General features: G+C 26.5%; 1 protein-coding gene across 1 annotated transcript in view; it reads right to left on the bottom strand.

The window, feature by feature from the left end:
- The window catches only part of LOC100201447 (uncharacterized), a 44,110-nt gene that overhangs the window by 6,892 nt on the left and 13,516 nt on the right, over positions 1–23,702 (bottom strand). The window contains exons 2-5 of the mRNA XM_065799823.1: positions 19,726–20,163; positions 1,900–2,085; positions 1,028–1,069; positions 535–735 (exon numbers count right to left, since the gene is read on the bottom strand). Of these exons, the coding sequence (XP_065655895.1) occupies positions 535–735; positions 1,028–1,069; positions 1,900–2,085; positions 19,726–20,163 (867 nt within the window). The remainder of the gene's footprint in view (positions 1–534; positions 736–1,027; positions 1,070–1,899; positions 2,086–19,725; positions 20,164–23,702) is intronic.

The raw sequence follows: 23,702 nt of genomic DNA, 5'->3' as shown, positions 1-23,702 counted from the left end.
CAAAATAAAAAACTTTAATAAAACACACTTTAAAATAAAACTTTAATAAAACACACTTTAAAATAAAACTTTAATAAAACTTTTTAGTGATTTTATTATTGACTAATGTTAAATTTAAATATTTAAACTTTTTAACAAATATCGAATTTTAACGTTTCTTACAATACGCAAAAAACTTAAACTTAGGAATGATTTTTCATTGGTTGATTTTAAAATAATCACACATATTTCGTTGGTTGATTTTAAAATAATCACACATATTTAGTAATCTTTGTTATCATTATTTTAATATTTATAACACTATAATATTGTTATTATTTTAATTTTTATAATACTTGAAAGTGTTTAAGTAAACAATAAACAAAAATATGTACATTTTGATTGTTAATATTTTTGTAGTTACAAATTTATTGTTTTCTTTATTTAAATAATTTTTAGAATATGATAAATTGATCTTTCCATTAAAACAGTGAAAACAGATATCACAATTTGCAATCACTTAATTTGCGCCTTGTAAATAAGAATAAAATTTACCTCTTTATGCCACAAAGTATTATAGTGATTATTTAACTTTTCTTCACTCAAAAAATTAATTTTGCATATACCACATGAGTGATGCCCAATACCACCTGGTTTATGGCGCAATCCATCTTCTCCCTTACTTTGCAAAAATTCCTTACGAGCAATTTCTAAACAAACTTGTGAGACATCTTGGTTTTTTCCTGTTTTCTTAATCTAAATAAAAAAATGTAACAAAGCAATTTGAATCAATGCAATGTTACAAAAAATTAACAATATGTACACATATTCTCTCTCTCTCTCTCTCTCTCTCTCTCTCTCTCTCTCTCTCTCTCTCTCTCTCTCTCTCTCTCTCTCTCTCTCTCTCTCTCTCTCTCTCTCTCTCTCTCTCTATATATATATATATATATATATATATATATATATATATATATATACATATATATATATATATATATATATATATATATATATATATATATAAATATATGTATTTATAATAAACTACCTTTTGAAAGAACTCATCTGAAACATCAGCCGCAAGAGCTCTCTAAAATAAAATTTAAAAAAAAGTTTGAAAAAAAAAGTTTTCAATCTTTGCTCTTAGAGATTATCTTAATTATTAGAGATTTGGAAGATGTTTATTATTTTTTTATTTATAATATTCTATTTAAAAATAATAACACTTAGAATCATAACAAGAACTTTTAGTTTTAAAATTTGATTATAGTAGTGCCATAGATGTGTTTTGTTAAGAATGTATGTTCATACTGTAGTAAATAAAAATCAACTTATAATGTATTAAATTTGATTGTAAACATAATAATGCAAAACCAATTTCGAAAAACTTGATAAATCTTATCATAGTAGAAAATAAAGCGTTTGATAGTGACATTTAAATTTTAATTAAACTTTTAAGATAACTTCCATTCCTAATAATTTAAGTATTGCACGTCTAACAATTATGTGGAAGTGAAGTTGAATAAATATTTTAAATTAAATAAATTCAAAAAAGAAATCAGATAAAAGACTTTTACTGTAAAATGTCCTCATTTAAAATTTTGATTTGGCAATTCTGTTAAAACAAGTTATATAAAAACTTTTATGATTTTATGGAAACCTGATCTTACTTAAAGCAACCTTTAAAACATTGATTTTAGTAATTTTTTTTGTTTCCTTTTATCTAAAAATTAAAAAAAAAAGTTGTTTTTTCCCAATAAAATCATTAATTCTAGAAAGAAAATTTTACCAAAGAAAAACAAAGAAATAGATTTTTATGTTATAAATTTTATTATTAAAACAAACGTTAATCAAACCCATATGAAAACCTAAAGATTTTAATGAAATGTGTATTCACATTTTAAAAATAGAAATTTTTACCTCTCTCATAGCTCTATCATCTTCCTTTGGTTTTTTGCTATCTTTAAGAGAAGATTTATCACTTGGACTCGTGTAATTTGAAGAACTTCTATTTTGTTTGCTACCATTTTTTCCAACTCGATTCATGTTTCTTGAGCCTGAGCTGGAACGACTTTTTGGAGAGTTATTTTGTGTTCGGGTATTATTCTAAAAAAAATCAAGTGAAATGAAAACTTAAACAGTAAAAAACTTTATTATATTACTTAAACTTTAATTTTATATATGAGTGTTTGTGTGTGTGCATATATACATATATACTTTTATATTTATTCATTTTATTTCCCATATTTTGTATTATTTACAATAAGATTTATAATTTATAATATAATACAGGACTTTAAGAAGATTGTAATGATAAAGCCTTTTAGAATATAAAATTGCATTGCCTTTTACGATAAGAACATCTATATATCTTATAAAATTAATATGTAACTAAAATATATAACCATTAGATGTATCATAAATTAAATAACATACTTCAAAATAAAAACTCACAATAAATCATAACAAATCAATATGTAGCATAACAACCGAAAAAAAAAAAATAATAAAAAAAAAAATCAAGATTATTTTGTTGAAAAAATATTTTTTTTATAGATTGTTTGAAAAAGGAATAGGTTTATTGAGATCAAAAAAAAATCCAAATAAAGCAGTACTATTTCATTCCAGAGAAAAGATCCACATTAAGACGAAAATAAGCATGTTTATTTTTGCAAATTTTTCTAGAACGCTATTATTACATAGATTACATTGGCTTTCGGGTTAAATTTTGTAAAGATTTACAAAAAACATAAGGGGAAGTTCTTTACGCTTCTACATAAGGCATAAAACATTATATACATTTAGTTGATAAACATTTCAGGAGTTCATTTCTTTAAAAAGCAGTTCAGAATTCGAAAAATGATTTTTAAATTTATTATGTGAACTGTGTTTCTAATGCTGATATAGAAATTTCAGTTTAATTTGTGTATTTCTCCATATGGGTGAAATTTGGAACCTTTAACTCCTTACGGTTCTTGAGATATTCAGGATTCAATTTTCTTATTTATGATGCAAAATACTTTTTTGTTGCTAATTAACAAATTAGCAAAATTTTATGAACCAAATGAGGTATCATCCTGAAATTTTGTACATAGACAATCTTCCACAAGGCAGTTACATATTTTAAATTAAAAATTTTTATAACCACCTTAATTACATATAAATTAGATAATGAAGGCATATATTTTGGGGTATTTTGACAGTCAAAATGGTGATGTCACCTTGATTTTTTTTTTTTTAAGGCATTGTTATAACTTACAATAGAGGAATCAAACATTAATAAAAAATATATTACTGCATTTTTCAACTTTTCTAAATGCAGCCTTTTAAGTAAAGCTTATGTATATGCTGAGTCAGCGTAAAATTTATTGCTAACTTATGACAAAATTAGCTATATTTTAATTTTATATTGTAAAAAGATATTGTTCAAGTTTTTGAGGGCAATAATAAATTTATACTTATTTATATATTTTTTTTGTACCTGGGGAGAGCTCATGGTCTAAAAGGAAGGGGGGTAGGGGTCAATTAAGCATTTTACCAACTCCCTTTTCTTTTTTTATTAAAACATAAAGACAAGTAACTGGGAGAATTTTTTGAGTATCCAAATTATGCCAATTACACATACAATTACACATACAATTGCACATACTCACATAAAGTTATATCTTAACTAAATTTGAAAAAATATAAAAATAATAATGCATTAGAAATTTTTTTTATAAATCTTCATTATAAAATTTTGTTCAGTAATTTTTTCTAACACAGTTTCTGAAATTTTATATATGCGACCATTTGTTGTAGATGGTGGATCAATGGTACATAAAACATGATTTGATGGGACCCAACACATACCTTCTTGTGCAGGCTAAGAAAAACTTGGGCTGGGACCATGTGGATGCATAAATTGAATTTTATAATCTCCTTCTGTTTTATCTTTTTTGGTTATAATTCCAATCCACTAAAAATTGACTTATTTGGAAGCTATATAATCCATATATAAACTTTTGCACAACCAGCTCATTTGGTATCTGCACAAGGTTAAATGTCTGAACATCAGCTTGTTGACTCATCCTTCTAAAAGATATTGTACATTTATTAATTGGTATAAAATAGTGGAAGCATTTTGTTCCTGGCAAGGTTCTTTCCATAGTAAACCTTGATTGTAATGATGATCGAACTTCATTTACTTCTGTTTTATAAACCAAAATAAATTGAATGCTTTTTATTTTGGTTACACAAAATTGAAATATCTTATCTACATCTAAAATCTGTTCAGTCACTGTCTTTTTCAAACTAGCTTGTGCAGTTATTCATTTTACTGTGCCCCCAATACCATCACAAGCAGATTTACCATGGCTTGTGGCAAAAAAATTTTATATTGTACACCATATCCATCAGTGAAGTATTTAATATTACTAATTTGGAGAATGTTTGCTTCAATATAATTGATGAACTGTTGTATTTTATATACAAAGTATACATCATGCTCAGCGTCATCAGAAATTAGTTTACCATTTGATTTATAGTATATAATAATAGGATGAAGTGTACATTTCAGTGGTTACTATGCACATTATCCTGAACAATAAATTGAAAGTTCTTTGCTAAGTCACCCAATATTATACACTCATTGTGATCTAATAACTCTTTACAGTTTTTAAGGTACTTGGTCTGACTTTTACCTATAAGTGAGTGAGATGTTAGTTTATCTATTTTATTGGATATGAGGTCAATGTCTTCAATATTGATTTTTTGATTGATCTACACCTTGCCATTGGTTAATTGTTATTTCTTTATCACTGTTGCCAAATTTTACTGTTAAGAATTCTTTTAAAGCAGTAATACCAGGAGATAGTAGACATCAATGCAACATGCACTCTGGATTATCCCGATTGCAAACAATCATTCCCATTATATCTCTATAGTCAATTTTAAGAGCATCAATTAACAACTAAATATTCTGATTGTAGATACAGACACAAACATGACAAGTTTGTAGTTACACACCATCTTGGGTAAAGGCTGCAAAACTTTGAAAATCCATCATTTAAATTAGAATGTTCAGATTTAAATGCTACATAAAATTTTTTTAAATTAATCAATATTAGTCTATTTTGCATGTGTTGCATGTACTCTATACTGACAAAATCTTTTTTTCCAGGCATCATTTGTGCATACTTGTCACTTTGATAAAAGCTATGAACAAAATCAATGGTTTCATGGGAAAGCGACTTTCCTTTTTTTGATGATGATGGTTTATACAAAACTCCATGTTTTTTTTTTTATAGCTTTTCTAGACTCGTATAAGGTAAATAGATACATTAAAAAATTCTGCAGATTTTGGGAGAGACCATGATTCTGGAGTTAATGTTAATATCTGTATTTTTGCGGAGTATGATGACACTTTTTTTAGTTTATCTTTTAATTCATTTAAAAGTGAGTTTAGATTGTCAATTTTATGGTTATCAATTGAAGAAGTTAGTGGCGTACAAGATAGTGTCAATCTAATCATAGGATCAATATTATAAACTTTATTTTTTTTTTGTTGTTGTTGCTTCAGCTATTTGATCAAATTTTCATTTGGCAGCTGGTAACCGTTGGTGTTTTGGCACTGATTTAAGCTTAATAGGTGACACACCTATAGATTCAAGATTTTCATTGAGAGATGCATTTGATGTAGTTCATGTCCAGACTCAACCCTGCTAGAGCATTGATCATTTGATTCTAATTTTTTATTTAAGCTCTTTACCCTTTTGTAACAACTACTGCATAATTTCCACCCAGGAACAACAAGAATATCTTGTGTTTTAAGAGTTATTGCCATTGATAGATATCTTCACATTTCCTATATAAAAAAAAAGAAACAATCATTTCTAAAAACTAATATCAACAAAGCATCATTGTAAAGAACATATTAGTATATTAAATTTATATCTTAGTAAATACTAAGATATAAAACAATTTAATTCTAAATTTATAAAAATATTTGAATTTTCTTCTTAAAAAAGCATTTAGTTGTCTTTACTTTATTTAATTTCTATTTGAATCATTCTAATCATCAAAATAATACTAAAATTACATTTTTCTTTCGATTTCCGTGTTTTTTGAATAGATTACAGGATTTCTGAAATTTTCTTTCAAATGCAACTTCAAAGTGCTCTCTATGATAATAGCAAACTGTTGTAAATAATTTTCCACAATCAAATAAACCAGCTTTCAGTAATAACTTGTGTTTTTCATCACTTGAAAATGTTGATAGGTCTAAAAGACTTTGTCTTCTTGTTAAACCTCGCTTGTGACAGTCAACAGTACATTCTAATCCAAAAAAACACCTATCCATATTTTTAACTTTTAAATTTATTCAAAAAATCTAGTTTTAAAATATTTTACAAAACAAATCTTTTTTAGAAATACCATTAACATTATTTAGTTTATGGTAAATTATTTATACATTTTATTATAACATCCATATAATTGGATGTGCCATATTATATGACTTCCTCTTATACATGTTTAAAAGGTAATTAATTTTTATTTTATTTACAGATCATATAGTAATCATTTAACAATTATCAATTAGTTAAGTAAATATAAAAATCCTGCAAAGTAACAGGAAACTAATATTTACAACATGAAATCAGAAGCAATAATATAATAATGAGGAAATAAAAGGTTTTATAAATATAGCCATTTACAAAAAAATGTCTTCCATAAATGCATTTAGATTACAGCTAAGTAAAGATTTTATAATTAAAAAAATGTTGGTCTTTTCAAAAAAATTATTTACAATAAATGAATTTGTTATTTCTAATTATTGCTCCATAATTGCTCCATTCAAATTATTGCTCCATAAAGGCCTCCAAGTAGTTTAGAGGGAGGAGGGGGGAAGAGGGAAGCCTGATCACCTGATTGAAAGGCCTCCAAGTAGTTTAAAAGAAAAAATTTTAACAAAACAAAATTTTCAATTTTGAAAAAAATATTAAATTTAAAAATATAATTAGGTTTTTTTTGGAGGAGGGGGAGGGGGGAAGAGGGAAGCCTGATTGCCCCACCTCCCCATACTTTGAGCCTACCCTAGGCACAAAAAAACAACATAAATAAAGTATAAATTTATTATTGCTTTCAAAAAGACTTTAACAATAACTTTTTACAACGTAAAATTAAGATATAGCTAATTTTGTAATAAGTTGGTAACAATGATAAATTATATATAAACTAGACGTATAGATGAAGCCGCTTTTTTTTGTTTATAACAATAGTCCACCATTTGTAAAAAGGACTAAAGCCGAAGTGTGAAATAAAAGTTAAAAATGTTTAAAAAAGTCAAAAATTTCCAATAAGTCAAAGATATTTCAAAAACAAAATTTAATAATTATAAAATACTTAAAAAAGTTTTTTAATGAGCCTATGTTTACTAAAAAGTATTTTAATTCATAAAAATGCTTCAAAAGCGCCTGTCGTTTTACTTTTATATTCAAAACTTTATTCTCTTTTTAATCCAAAATAAATTAAAGAATCATAAATTATTATTTTACAAGTATTATAATTTCCATTTAACACTTTTACATAAATAGTATTCAAATTAAAAATACATTTACTTCATTTAAGAAAAGAAAAGTTAAAAATATTTGTTTACAAATTTAATCTGCCATATGTAAAAAGGGCAAGAAGCGGCTTCACTTTTCGGATCGAAGTTAGACATCTAGTTATATAATATATCATTTGTTGGCAATATATTTTTATGCTGATTCAGCATATATATAAGCTTAACTTAAAAGGCTGCATTTAAAAAAGTTGAAAAATGCATGTTTGATACCTCTATTGTAAGTTATAACAATGCGTCAAAAAAACAATAAAAAAATAAAGGTGGCATCACCATTTTAAACGTCAAAATACCCCAAAATATAGCCGTTATTATATAATTTACATGAAATTTAGGTGGTCAAAAAAATTTTTAATTGAAATTTGTATTCACCATGTTTAAGATTGTCTATGTATAAAACTTGCTAATTAAGAACAAAAAAATAATTTTCAAAAAATGCTGAGTCAGCATAAATAAGATAATCGAATCCTGAATATCTCAAGAACCGTAAGGAGTTAGAGGTTCCAAATTTCAGATTTTCCTAATTTTCATAAACCCTAAAACATTAAAAATTTTAAAAATCCAAAACATGGGATGGCATTTTTTGTTTTTTTTTCCTTTCGACATGGAATTACCCATATAACCCTTTCTGGCCCGATGAGACATAAATGCCACGGCCCATTTAAAACTATATAGAGGTTCAGCTTTTGTTTATATCCGCTTAAAAATTAATGGAAAAATTAGTAACATAATTAGGCAATACTTCAAAACAACTTTTGTCTCATTCAGGGATTTTTTTGAGTTAATTTTTTTAATTTATAAAACAGTGACAATCAAAATATGTTTCTTAGATTTAGTAACAATATAATTTGTAGTTTTTTAAAGGATCATGCTATACAGTTGAAACTTTTTTTATATATTACTTAATCTTAGCAGAATAAAAATAATACATACTTTAGATCTACAGTATCATTCTTGTATTGTATTTTTTTTTGGTAATTAGTTGTGGGACAAATATCAGATTCAGAGGATGAAGATTTTGTATTAGTAGACCGAATTCAAGCTGAGCAAGATGACAAAGAGCTAAGTTTTTCTACCAATTCAAACAATGAAAATAATAATATAGCATTGCTAAAGATAAGTTTATAGAGATAGCATTGTAGTTTATAAATGGATGGATAATACACCAGGGCATGTGATATCTAACTTTCATGGCACTGAAAAAATAGAGATCAAACAAAAAAATAAAGATGGCAACATTGTGATGATTTTATGTCCTCAGCCGGTAAAAAACTATAACACTTAAATGGGGGGTGCTGACAAAGCTGATATGCTTTGTTCTCTTTATGGTACATCCAGGAAATCTCTAAAGTGGTGGCACCGCATTCTTTTTGGTCTAATTAATAATACTGTTTGCAATGCTTATGTTGTCTAAATGTAAGGAATGCAAATTTTGACGAAAATAAAAAAATCGGAATTAAAAATTAAATTTTTTCGGAATTCGGTCGAATTCTTAAAATATTTTAAATTTTTTTATGTCTATAAAATAATAAAAATAACTTATTTGAGATAATTCATTGTTATTTATTGCATAAGAATACCTTCTTTAAAAATAAAAATTTAAAAATAAACATAAAGTTATGCCAAATTCAATTAGTACAGAAACTTTCTAATACAGTATATCATTTAATAATAAAAAATTTAAAATTATTATTTCATTTGCTTAAAATATGCCTTGAGAATGCAGAGATCACTTAAAACTGTGTCTCCGAGTCTCGTTCAAACTTTTGTAGAAAAGTTACCAGCAATTGAGAAGGCTCGCTCAGACTCCACGCTCGATGGCAGAATTAAAATCAAATGTGAATAGACGGACTCTATTTTGCCATGAACACCATTCTCTTCAAAGAATTTTAATTCAGATTTAATTTTTAAAATTAAGCTCCAATTTATTATTTGTTGAGTTGAGTTAGACGTTATGTTGGACGATATAATCAATTGAACTTTGTTCTGCATACTTTTACATTAATGTTAAGGGCTTAGTTTGTTCTTCGAACATCACTTCTATCACATTGTCAGCTTCTGACTGCTCGTCTGAAGAAGTTTCCATGTTAGTGTTAAAAATCAATCTTTGTGCAAAGTTTTCAATAACTTTGGTTACTGTTCTTTTCAATGGTCTTGTGAAAGATACATGAATCTCACTTTTTCCACCATTGTGTAAATACTGAAGAGTTCCAGACATATTAGTTCTTCTTTAGCTTATTCGGTCTTCTAATTTCTTCTTTAATTTTAATGAAAGTTCATCGAATCCAAAATTCTCATGCATAAAAGAAAATGACGCATCAGCAGAAAGCAGATTTGCATCTTCTCGACAAAGGGCTTCAAAAGTAAGCTTCACTGGGAGAAGTGCAGAGATAATGCTTTTAATCAACAAAATTTCAGCATCTAGACGAACGATATCAGATGCAATGTCAACCAATGCTTTTCTAACACAGCTTTCTAGGTTGTTAAACCTTTCAAGCATTTTGATTAAGCTATTCCATCTAGTTCTAGTATCCATAATAAGTTTCAACTGTTTTCCAAATTCTTGTTTCACGTATACTTGAAGAATATCATTTGATGTTCTCGAAAAACGAAATTTCTTTACAATCGAATGATCTTGATAAGAAAAGATAAGAAAACTAAATCCAAATCTTCAGTCTCAATAAGCTCAGCTTCATTATAAGTTTGTTTAATCAAGCCAACATTTTCATCTTCAATGTATTCCTCATTCGATTCATTGAAGTCACTTACTTGATCTTCTACATTAACATTTTCTGTACATGTTTTAGCCACTAATTCAGTTGTATTCAAATTATTATACAGGACATCAATTACAGCTAAATGTATCGCATGTGCAAAGCACAACTGCTGATTACATGGCAAAAGCTGTCCAATTTTTTGCATCACAACTGCCCCATCAGTTGCTGTAGACATAAAGTGTTTTTTATTTTGGAATTGGAAACTACATTATCAAAACGAATTCAGGAATTCTCGAATTTCTAGATGCAATCCCTATCTACATGAAATTGAAAGATAATAATATCAGTTTTCTCAATTTTCAAAGATTAGTGGCACAATCATTAGTAACAATAAGTAAACCACCAAAAATTGGTCGACCAATTTCATCAAGTTGATCATGCAAATTGTCTACTAACAAATGAAGATATTCAAATTTTCCTATTCCAGTATAAATTCGAAAGGAAAATCTTAGCATCCATTGGCCAGAGCATAGTTCTAGTTGAGGAAGGTGCGAAGTATGCTCCAAAAAGATAATTGAAGTACGACCTTTCATAAAATGCAGCGCATGCAATTTTATTTATGCATAAATGTTAAAAGAAATTGTTTTAGAGAGTATTATAAGTAATATACAAAGTTTTTTTTTTTATATAAAAACATTTCGTTTGTAATTATTTTACCGGGCTAAGAAAATCTACATTCCCCTAAAAATGGTTTTCACCAAAAAAGCACCTATTTAATATTACTCTAAAATCCAATGACACCAGTCACCTAATCTTACTTAGCCACCCAGCACTACTCTCCATATACTTGGACAGTATACCAAAATGCAGCTCATGTGTAAATGTAATAAAAATAATTTTTATTACTCTAAATCAATCTTGAATTAAAATTTTATAATATAAACTAAACACAATTGTATTAACATAACACTGCTACATAGCAAAAATTAAAACATGAGTTCAGTGTTTTTTTATCAGCATACTTTTAAATTCAGTTAAATTCAGCAAAAATTAAAACATGAGTTCAGTGACGCAATATTCAGTGACGAATCAAAAAGACGAAATTAAAATCATTTTAAAAAGTTTTGTTATTTTGTAATAAATTTTAATTATACTCAAGTGAAAATAGCATCGGAACAACATTATCATTCTGAACATAAAAATAATGTGATTTTGATATACCTTTGATTTTTCTTGAATAACTTAAAATTGAATTGAATCCAAGTTCATTTTTTTGTTGTCTTGTATCGTTTTCTGACATGTGAATTACAGATATTTGCAAATCTTGTAATGCGAACGCAAAATCTGCTGCTGGCCTGATTTCGTATTGACTAGTTTTAACTCTCAGGGCTGCGATTCGCTTAACAGTAGCTCCCATTCGGTCAACCACTCCTTTCCCGTGCATCGCTGCAAAGAAATGCCAGAAGAATTTTTTATGAAAACGTTTTTCAAACACAACCATTGCAGCCATAATGTTTTTGTTTTTGAACTGAGAAGTGGCATTATCGCTGAACATGTGTACTTCTTTGACTTGATCAGGAATAAAGTGAAGGATTTTGTCAATGTACGGTATAATGGAAGACTTAGTATGATCAGTTGAATCTGAAACTATGGCAAATGTTTTTAACTCAATGTTCCAGACTGCTAGGGTCATGATAGAAACTTGATTTTGACAAAAATGAGCCGCTTGTGGCTCATTATGATAGAAACACCTAGCGTTTTCAGCCCAGTCAATTTGGATTACCGCAATTTCAGAATTAATACTCATCGAAACCTCCTTCAGTTTATTAAAAATTGTTGATTGGTTTTTCTTTACAAATGCGTGTTTAACCAACTTATCACGCATCGCTGATATGTGTTGGATGAGTTCTGTTACAGTAGACTTTTTTGAAATGTCTTCGATGTTTGCATATGTTTTAGTTTCAGGCTTTCTCCACTCGTTGCAGGATACTTGGAAACCAAATGTATTAACAGTTTGCAAGTGTTTATCGAACTGTTTCATACCTTTGCATGCAACGCATTTGTCATAGGCGCAATTGTATGTGTACGGTTCACAAACAAAGTTATTTATCATTTCAGATCCAACTTTGATTGAAGGCCCTTGAATTGATTTTGTTAATGCATTTAAGGCAAATCGTATATTTTCATGCAAACTACAAACACAAACATTATGCGGAAATTTTGTAACTGATTTTACATTGCGTGGACGAAGGTCACAAAATTTGCTGAGTCCAATTTTTATGTGCAGATGCTTTTCCTTGAATAACTCGAAAGCTTCTTTTAGCGTATAATATAAATGACGTATCTGAATATTGTTTGCTTTTCCGTCAGATAATTGAATTCGAGTGACATCTTTTTTGTTTGGTGATATTTGGGAAACTTCATCTTCATTAAAAAAGTTTACAACTGCTAAAACATCGCTTTCAGAAAGACCATACAGCTTTGAACATGCTGGAGGTAGACCCGAATTATCTTTACAAGCAGAGCTATTTGAAAGAATAGAAAGATTGTTTCTCCTTTGAAGTTGGTAGTGCTTTTAAAACTTTTTTCAATGCTTTTCCTCTTTGTTGAACGTTTTTAAAAGATGAGCTTGGTCTTTGATATTGATTTAAAAGTTTTCTTTTTAAAGCGCGACTTTTTAAAACTCTTAATTTTGCTTTAGCAGCATAAGCTGCTTTTTTATTAGGATCAGCTTTCAATTTTTCTCGATATCTCTTAGATATAACTCTGGACATTTCTTTCTTTTCATCAGCATTCCGAGAAACATAATTAGCTTGGTATTCTGCATAACGTTTTTTTTTTACTTCTAATTTTAATTCCATTTCTTAAAGATTCACAACTTTATAAGAAAATGTTAACATAAATCCAAAAGTTTACCAATATTTATTAATAGCCCTTCACACTACTAAAATGCAAAAATTTATTCGAGTTTGAAAAAATTTGAAAACCCACAACGAAATCTGAACTTTTGGATGATATTTTGACTTCCTTACTGCGCTATTTTATAAAACGCTAATTATCCCGTCGATGGGTTCAGTGACGCAACAGCTTTTAAACTAAAACTATATGTTAATACAATGCTTTTTGACCAATTTTTTTTTTTTAGTAATGATTAAAAGTTTACATTAAAATATATAATTTCTAAAAAAACCTCGCCATAAAGCATAATTTCATTGCGATAATTAAACTTTTTTAGCTTTTAGTTCAGTGACGCAACGTAATTTTTGCAGATGTGTAAGTGACAAAAAAACACTTTAATTATTTTTAAAGAGTAAAAGTTTTTTTACTCAAGACATATATGTAATCTCAAAGATTCTTTCTAAACAAAAATATGGATATGTTTTGTTTAAAATATTGCAATAACTCGCCCGCAAATTTTACTCGCTTTTTCGAATAATAAAAAGAACAAACAGTTGCTAACATTCATCAAATTTATTTTAACAATAATTTTAAGGTGTTTAAACTATAACTAAAGAAATAAAACCTGTTGAAAAAAGATTTTTTAAAACACGAAATTTATCTCTTCCAGCGTGGAATAGCCATATATATATATATATATATATATATATATATATATATATATATATATATATATATATATATATATATATATATATATATATATATATATATATATATATATATAATATATATATATATATATATATATATATATATATCTGTGTGTGTGTGTGTGTGTTTATAAAATAAATAAAAAACTATCAATCGCGTAATTATTCGGAAAAAAAATTGCTGAAGTAATGTATTCCTTTTTAAAAATTTTAAGCAAAGGCCAACGTTTGCATATGCAAAATGAAAAAAAGAAACCTGAAATTTGTTTTGCTGTCTTTTTTTAAAAAAAAATGTTTGCACATTTGTTGAGTTTTCACGCCCTGATATATATATATATATATATATATATATATATATATATATATATATATATATATATATATATATATATATATATATATCTTTTAAACTCCAAACTTTTCAATCTATAATTATTTTATAATCACAAATAATGGCGAAAAACTTTGACACGAAAACAAACTTTACATAAAAACTTAAATTTAATAGTTTAATCAAAAGTACTGATTTCTATAAGTACTAAAATAATTATTATGTTAAAAGTTTAAATAAAATAAAATTTAAAAAGGGTTTTAAAAGCTGAAACATTCATTTGAAATTTATAAAAACCATTGGACAAAAAATAAAATAAATACTAAAACATAAATTTTTTTAATTGTAACTAATAACAATAACTAATTGGAATGTATTAATATAAATGATAAAAACTGGGCTACTTAACTCAGTTTTTGAAAAATGAATTAATTCTAAAATGACATATTTTATTAATGTAGCTGTGTATTCAACTTAAATTTCTGTTTTGTATAAAAAATAAAAAGTTCAAAAAATAAAGTTTATATACAATACTGAATTCATTAATAATTTTGGAACAACTAAAATGATTATAAAATAAATGCATATAAAATATGGGTCGGACAAAATGACTGATAGATATCATTTTTTACAGAACATGTACTAGACAATGTCCGGTGGCTATTTCGACCCCTGTGTGTGTGTGTGTGTATATATATATATATATATATATATATCCACTTTGGCCGGCTGAAATAATATACTTGAAATAGGAAAATAAAATAATTTTAATTCATAGTCTAAAAAATACAAAAACCTAATATTAACTGACTAATATTTGGTTGAATGTCCTTTTGCTTCATGTAATTCTTTTGATTCAGAGCTTTTCTTTGCTTAAAAAGTAAATAAACGAATTTTAAGAAACAAATACTATAGAATGAGTTTTACTCATTCTATAATACTTACACAATGTAAACTTATTTGCATTGTGTAAGTATTATTACACAATGCAAATAATATTTGTTTCTTAAAATTTGTTTATTAACTTTTTATATTAATGCTTTGAAGTTTCAAATAATTTCCTCCTTAAGTGTGATGTAAAAAATGGCTTTGAATTTAGAAAAACAGAAGCAAAAATTCAACTACTTGATATTAGTAATCAGTAATAAGAAAATTAGATGATTTTTATTGATATATTTGATTTTAAACTTTTTTATTATTACAAAACTTTGAAATGACAAATTAAGTAACAGAAATAATAGGCAAGAATGTTTTAAAAATTTAAAATTAAAAAAAAAAGCAAACTTTTCCTTCTCAACATTCAGATTAGCTACATTTAACATATGTATGTATATATATAGGCCTCGGCTTGAATGGCAGGCAATTGCCCGGCTCCACACCCATGTAAGTCATTACATAGGTGTGGAATAAATTTTTCTATTTTTGCCTAAGCTAAATTTCACCTGGGTAAACACAGGCGAAATATAGCTTGGACAAATATAGGATTTCTTTTTTAAACAGCAAAATTTAATGTTTTTTAGATTGAGTCCTATTTTACTAACCAAACAAATAAAAATAGTAAAAAACATCTAGTGCATTTTAATATATGTAAAATATTGTTTTAAGAAGTACTACATTTTTTATAAAAAAACAAAAAAATGTTCATTGTTATATTTTTGTGAGGGTCTTTAAGATAAAAAAGTTTGTAATTGAAGAATTTTTAAAAATGTTTTGAAATGTTTTAAGAAGTTTGAATGACCAGTGCAAGAATTTCATTAAAAAATATCTTTAAAAAAACAAAACAAAAAACAATAAAGAACTAAAGAGTTTTAGTAATATTTTAAAAGCTATTAAAATCTTAGATTTTTAATTCAAAACTATACATTATAAACCCTACATATATAAAACTATACATAAATAAAATATAGGAAAACCCAACTGTTAGATCCAAAAAGAAACTGAAATTCCTTTTATCATGCTGTCCTAAATCATAAAAAAACATGATTGAAATCATTGTTAGTGTGGCTGGCAGAGGACAAAAATGCAAGAATACCAGTTCAATTGATCATCATTAATGTGAAAAAAAATAAATTTGTTTCAGCTAAACTAGCTTTGAAAGTTCAAGATAACCACAATATCAGAGGGACACCTCAATTAAAGAAACACCTAAATCAAAGAAACACTTCAATCAAAGAAGACCATATAACATCACAGTCTATAAGAAACAAATTAAAGAACAAGGTTAAATTAAGGTTACAAGGTTAAATTAAGAAGAAAAAAATTTACTTAAGTCTAAAACAAATAAAACATCAATTGAAGTATACAAAGAAGTACAAAAAATGCTGATATATATGAAACAAGTTTTGGTATTGGATTAGTCAAAATACAGCCTCATTTCATTGGATGGATGCTTTAATGTATTGTGATGTTCTAACAGTAATTATCTACTACAACATTGAGTGCATTGTGCACTTCTTCTAATTCTTCTAACTTCTTCTAACTACCAACATGCATACGTAGAGTGAGGACTGAAGAAAATATTGCAGTTGTATCTGCCAGTGTTAGTGATGACCATGAAATGTTGATTTGCCACCATTTGCAGCAATTGGGCCTCTGCTACCCCACTACGTGTAAAATTTTGCAAAAGGATTTGAGTGTAAAACCTTATAAGATACAGCTAGTGAAGAATTGAAGCCACACGACCTTACAAACGTTTAACATTTGGTGAGTGGGCGCTGGCAAAGTTGGAGGAAGATCCACATTTTTGTTGAAAAATTATGTTCAGCGACGAAGCTCATTTCTGGTTGAAAGGATACCTTAACAAGCAAAATTGCCGCATCTAAAGTGAAGAGTAGCCAGAAGCATTGCAATGCATCCCAAAAAAGTCAGTTTGGTGTGGATTGTGGGCCGGTGGCATCATCAGGCTGTACTTCTTCAAAGACGACAATGGCCGGAATATTACTGTGAATGGCGAGCGCTACCGTGCAATGATTACAAACTTTTTTTGCCCGAAATGGAACTTGGCTGTCATGTGGTTTCAACAAGACGGTGCCATATGCCACACAGCACACAAAAAAATGGCCCAACTGAGAGGCGAGTTCGGTGAACAGTTTATCTCACGTTTGGGGCCAGACAATTGGCCGCCCAGATCGTGTGATTTAACGCCTTTGGACTATTTTTTGTGGGGCCATGTTAAGGCTAATGTCTACAGGGATAAACCAGCAACGATTGACGCACTGGAAACCAATATTGAAGCATTTATTCATGAGATATCGGCTGGTATGTTGGAGAGAGTGTGCCAAAATTGGACTTTACACATGGGCCATCTAAAGCAGAGCTGCAGCCAACATTTACATGAAATAATCTTTAAATATAAAATTATATTGATCGTTCTATCGACTCAAAGATTTCATCAATTTTTCAAACTTTTTGTGTTTTTTGTTTTTTTAAAATCAAATCCTATACCTTTAAAAAAATCACCCTTTATAAATATGTTCATGGACTACTAAGAAGAAAAAAATTAAGACTTCTAGGTTAGAGGAACAATCATTTTTTGAACCTGGAGTCCTTAGGTATACTGGCGGCAAGGACTCTGAATTCATTAATGTTTTTCTTATAGCAGATCTTAAGTCAACAAACATGTTTAGAGCTTCTGAAAATACAGACTTGGAAAAAGTAGAGATATAAAAGCCGGCACCCTTTTGGGACTCCGCATCCCTGCTACCAGGATAACATATCAAAACATAATCATATGAAAATAATACTTAAAAGCTATACTTAGCAACAATTTTAAAAATAAAACTTCAATCTTTAGGAATGTTTATACAAAGAAATATATACAAAAAGAATTTATAAAAAGTCCTCATTTTTATAAAATAGGGTCAATAAAAATTTAAATTCATTTATTTTTTCATTCAATTGAATGACTACTTTTTTTAAATTTTAAACTGGTACAAGAAAAAACTTTTTTTTTCCTAATATCTCAATAAATTATATATCAATAAAATACTTTTAATTCCTGTGAATAACGTATAATCAGCATTACAAAGTGTTATGATATAAATCTTGTAGGAAATTTAATTTACTTATTGGTTAGATATTGTAAAACATTCTTTTGTTAACTTTAAATGAGTGCTTTTTATGTAAAAGTAAATAATTGTAAAATAAGAACATGTTTCTACAACATTGAAATTACAAGATCTAGAATCGCAAAACTTTTAACACATTTCATCTTGCAAGTTTAAAAAAATTAACTTTCGTTTTGGTATATTTTTTATTATCTTTAGCCTAATAAAAAAATTAAATATTGTTTTTACTAAATCAGTTTGCTTATCATAAATTTAACAAACCAATTGTTCTTTAATATAATACATAAAATGAATGGATTGAAAATAAATATTTCAATTTACAAATTATTATAAAGTAATGCTTCATGCCAAAAAAAACCTTTAATAATTCTAGATTTACTTTCTGCACCGTGTTTTGATAGCTTTTTCTGCTGCATTTTAATAACATTTTTTTTCAATTACTTTTTTACTTTCATATGATAGCTTAAAGATAACTTGATAAACATATAAAAAAATTAGAAAAATGTTTAAACATATTAAAAAAATCTTCAATTACAAACTTTTTTACCTTGAAGACAGTAACAAAATTGTAACAATGAATAAACATTTTTTTAAAGTATTGCATAATTATGTGATATTTATTTTTGTTTATGTAAGTAAAATACAACTCAACATAAAAAACATTAAGTTTTGCTGTTTAAAAAAAAAAAAACTGTATATTTGCACAAGCTTAATTTTGTCAGTGTAAACTGACTTACACGGGTGTGGAGGCAGGCACAGACAATTGCCCACCATTACTGTCAAGGCATATATATCAAATTAAATCAATATAAACACTACACTAACATAGTGATATGTGAAAAATTATTAGCTTTAAAGTATTAATTGAAACACTTTTAAATTTAAAAAAATTTTCATGCTATTATGTTTACTGGTTATATTTGTTTATTACTTGTTAAGATTTCATTTCTCTTTTCAGTTTACAGTTAGCTCATTTTTAATTTTCTCTTCAGTTTAGTTTGATTTTTTCAGCGCATTTTTAATACACAAATTATCAAAATATGCCTAGTATGATGGTCAAGTTGTCAAAACAAAATATCATATGCATGGTCAGATAAAGCTTCAGACTGTGCACCTTCCCTCAGAAGGCTTGAATAAGGTATAATGTATATTTCAATTAATGACAAAATATTTATAAGATGTATTGATATTTATGCTTAACATATTATATTTATAGGATGTATTAGTATTTATGAATAGACCTGATCCTGGAATAGTTTTTCAACCCCAATCATGGCCCCAAATAAAATTTTTACATATTTAATTTTTAAAATTAAAGTTTAACGTTTTCAAAACTAACTTTAACTTTATGTACAAAAAATACGAAATCTTATTTGAAATGTGAATAATGTGAGTTAAAAAATATCAGATTACTAACTTGATAAGATCTGTTTTTATCCAGTGAAACTTGTTCCATTAAAGATGGTATATTTTTTGACTGATTCCATGAAACTTTTTCATCTTGCACTCTATTTTGAATGGAATTTCGATCTGTAATGTTTGGACTTCCTAAAATTCCATCCTGACGGTGCATAGATCTTGGCGAATCATCAATTCTTTGACCATTACCCAAAATTCCCATACCTTGACGCATCCTTCCCTGATCATTCCTATTATTTAAATTGTTAATTGAATTGAATCTGTTATTTCCATCAGATGGAGTTGGCATTAAACCATCTTGTAAAGAGAAATTTTGGTTGTTTGAGAAGTTTTTTCCATGGGAGTTTGGTGGAGGTTGCAAATACCCATCTTGCATTCTTGGTGGAATAGGAAAAGAGTTATTTTGTGGATTTGGTAAAATTTGTCCAGGAAAACCCTGAAATAAAAATATTACTACAAATAAAATAATATTAATAGCACTTTATTCACTTTGTTAAAAACTTTTTTTATAAAAATTAATAAAGAGTTTCAACTTCAAAATTTAAACCCCCCAAAAAATATATAGGATTATACTAGCAAAAACATAATAGTATGAACAAATAAAATTCTGCAAAAAAAAAAAAAAAAAAAAAAAGTTTTTAGAGACAATTCAAAAAAACTTATTTTAACTTATTTGAGATGTATAATTCTAATGTTAAAGCAAACATTTTTATACTTGGATGTTAAATGTTGAATAAGCGGCCTTGTTCGTCAAGGTTCGTGTTTTGGAGTTATAGAGTTGAGAGAGGGTTATAACCACAAATACCCTCCTCATCTGTAGTGGCCTTCTCGGCCTTGGGGAGGCGAATTATAAAAGGAAAAAAATATATATATATACTCTTTACATAACTTTATTGGTAACTTAATATTTTTGTGGTGTGCATTAGAGGTTTATGTTTAAGCTTTTAATAAAGTTATTAATTTAAACATTTTGATTCTTAGAAATGAAATGCTTCAATTATAGTGTGGCACTCACAACAATTTTTTGATATTGTTTACATTATTTGTATAACAAGGTAAATACAGTATTTTTCCAATAGAGGATGCCACCTTAAAAAACTGCATCTTTTATATTTTTCACGAATTTAAGTTATGACTATAATAAAAAATTTGGGGTTTATATTATCTGTGGGCATTTCCATTTCTATGCTTTTTTCCTCTTCTTTGTTTTAACAGTTAGTAGCTGGGACTTAAAGCAATATACATACTTTTATGATTATCTTTAAGAATAATTAAAACAAAAATATTTTAATCATATTTTAGACCTTTAAATATGTATATTTTTTATCATTTTATATTTTTTTTTCATGTTGATGTCACAATAGTTTGAAAAAAGATTTTCTGAACGTTATACTCCAGCTAGAAATATGTCCTCAGAATTAGGAAAAATAAGGTCAACCAAATACTGCCAACATTAAACCATTTTAGGTCAGGTATTTTAGAAATGTTAACATAAAATTGACAGGAAAAAAAAACTGCTTGAGTTTGCAGATTTATGCAAACTCAAACAGTTTTTTCACTATTTTGTTCTTTTAATTTTTGCTTAAAATTTGAAAAACAAACAAATATTTTGTCGATTTTATTTTTTAATTTAATTGTTTGATTTAAAATTAAAATAAAACGTTTGCGTTTGAATTTTAAAAAGAATGTTTTTTTTTCATTTAATTTTAATAATTTTATTTAGAATTTTAATAAAACATTCATTCTGCTGCTATGTTTTTAAACAATTTGTTCAGAATATTTAAAAAAAGTTCTTTATTTCATTTTTTTTTCATTGTTCGGTTTTAAATTAAAAGATTGCAATTTAGAATTTATTTAAAATGTTCTTAATGCCATTTTTTTTTTAAATTTTTGAAAAGGTTAGTTTTTCCAGGTTTTTTTGTATTATTTAATTAAGAATTCAAATAAAATATTTAACTTTTATTTATTTAATTAAGTAATTATATCCTTCAGATTTTAAATAAAAGGTATGTTAGGCCCTTATGTTCAATAAACTATATCTAAATAAAACATTTGTATATTCATTTTAATTTAATTATTTTATTTAGAATGTAAATAAAGCTTATTTTATTCTAATAAAATTGAGTTATAAAATTCAAAGGTAAGTAAAAAATTGCAGACTTCAGACACTGTCAGGTTGGCATTGCTGAATGCCAACCCTAATTCTGAGGGCAGAATATTGGATGACTGCTATTTCTCATTGAAAATATATTAATTATGAGTTAAATGTTCATGCTTTGAAAACATTTTAATGCTTTTTTTTATTATTTTAAAAAAAAAAAACATTCAGAATGTTTGTACTTTTATTTGTTTAATGTAAAACATAGGCAGAGTGTTGCTACAACAACTATCTTATAGCCTGCTGCTACATCGACCACCTTATAGCCTAATAAAAGTTTAAAAACTTAAAAAAAATTTTTTTAAGTTTTTAAACTTTTATTGGTCTTTAAAATAAATTAAAAAAAAAAAGACAGAAACTTGACATTTTATGGAAAAACTTCAAAACAAACAAGCAAGAGTGTATATATATATATATATATATATATATATATATATATATATATATATATATATATATATATATATATATATATATACATATATATATATATATATATATATATATATATATATATATATATGTATATATATATGTATATATATATGTATATATATATATATATATATATATATATATATATATATATATATATATATATATATATATATATATATATATATATATATAAGGGGTGTACACTTTATCTTTTGGTTGGTTGCCAGACAAGCGACACAAATTAACCAGTTCGTTAATTTTAGTCACCTACCGATTGGCAGTTAGGTCATGATTGCCAAGTACCAACCCTAATTCAGAGGGTTAATGCTTATCAAATGCTTAAGTCTTGCTTGTCTATTCGCTTTGTAGTCAAATAACTAATGTCTATATATAACATAAAATATTATATAGACAATAACTATTCGAATACAAAGCATTTAGTAACCGTATTGACTTTAACTTTAATTTTTATTTCAATTTAAATGTTAGCAACTCTGTTCATTTAACTTTTACTAAATAATTATAAATAATTTTCACAGTGCTTCACAGTGCCTTTTAAATAAAAGAGGTAACTACAGTAAACTTATTGATTAAAAAAATGTATAATAAAAAAACTTGTATACATTGAATAAATTACATTTACTAGGGAATTCTTTACAGATTAAAGATATTGAAGCTTAAAAATAACTAAAACTTAATAAATCTCAAAAAAAAAAACTTTATTTAACTTAAACTAAAGGTTGTTGTAATCATTATTTTTATTATTATTAAAGACAAAAAGAATATAAAAAGAAGCAAAACTTTCTAAAAACTTTCATTTCGTTTTTTTTTTTTTTTTCCTAAAGTAAAATTAAATAGATAGCCAAAGATCAAAAGTTTATTTATTTAAAAATTAAATTTGTGCAATTACTATTGTTATTAAGAAATTTTTACTTTTGTTCATTTATTATTTAAAACAATTAACTTTTAATTGCTAACTAGCTTGGTTAAGTTGACTCTAAATGAATATTATAAAAACATTTTTTCGGAAAAACAAATTTTTCATACATTAGATTAACTTTAAATTGAGTTTCCCAAAAAGTTTTGATTCATCTTTTTAAATCTAAAGCTCTACTAGTTATATTTAGTTCTTATAGTTATAAATAACAGTTTTAAAGACTAAACGAGTTATGACACATAATTACTTTTTAATTTATTTTATTGTCATGAAGAAAAAATGAACTCTGTAAAATATACAAAAAATTAGTTTCTACTGCATTTGAAACCAAAACTTTTTTTCCTATTTTTATTAAAAAAGCAAAATAAAAATAAAAAACAAATATACTTTTGGGACATTTTTTTGGGTGCCTAACCACTTCAGCAGTACCAAAAAGGTCTAG

Source organism: Hydra vulgaris, chromosome 06 (genome assembly GCF_038396675.1).
Source record: "Hydra vulgaris chromosome 06, alternate assembly HydraT2T_AEP".
Taxonomy (NCBI): Eukaryota; Metazoa; Cnidaria; class Hydrozoa; order Anthoathecata; family Hydridae; genus Hydra; species Hydra vulgaris.
The sequence above is the reverse complement of the archived record's forward strand: the minus strand, read 5'-3'. Positions and strand labels throughout refer to the sequence as shown.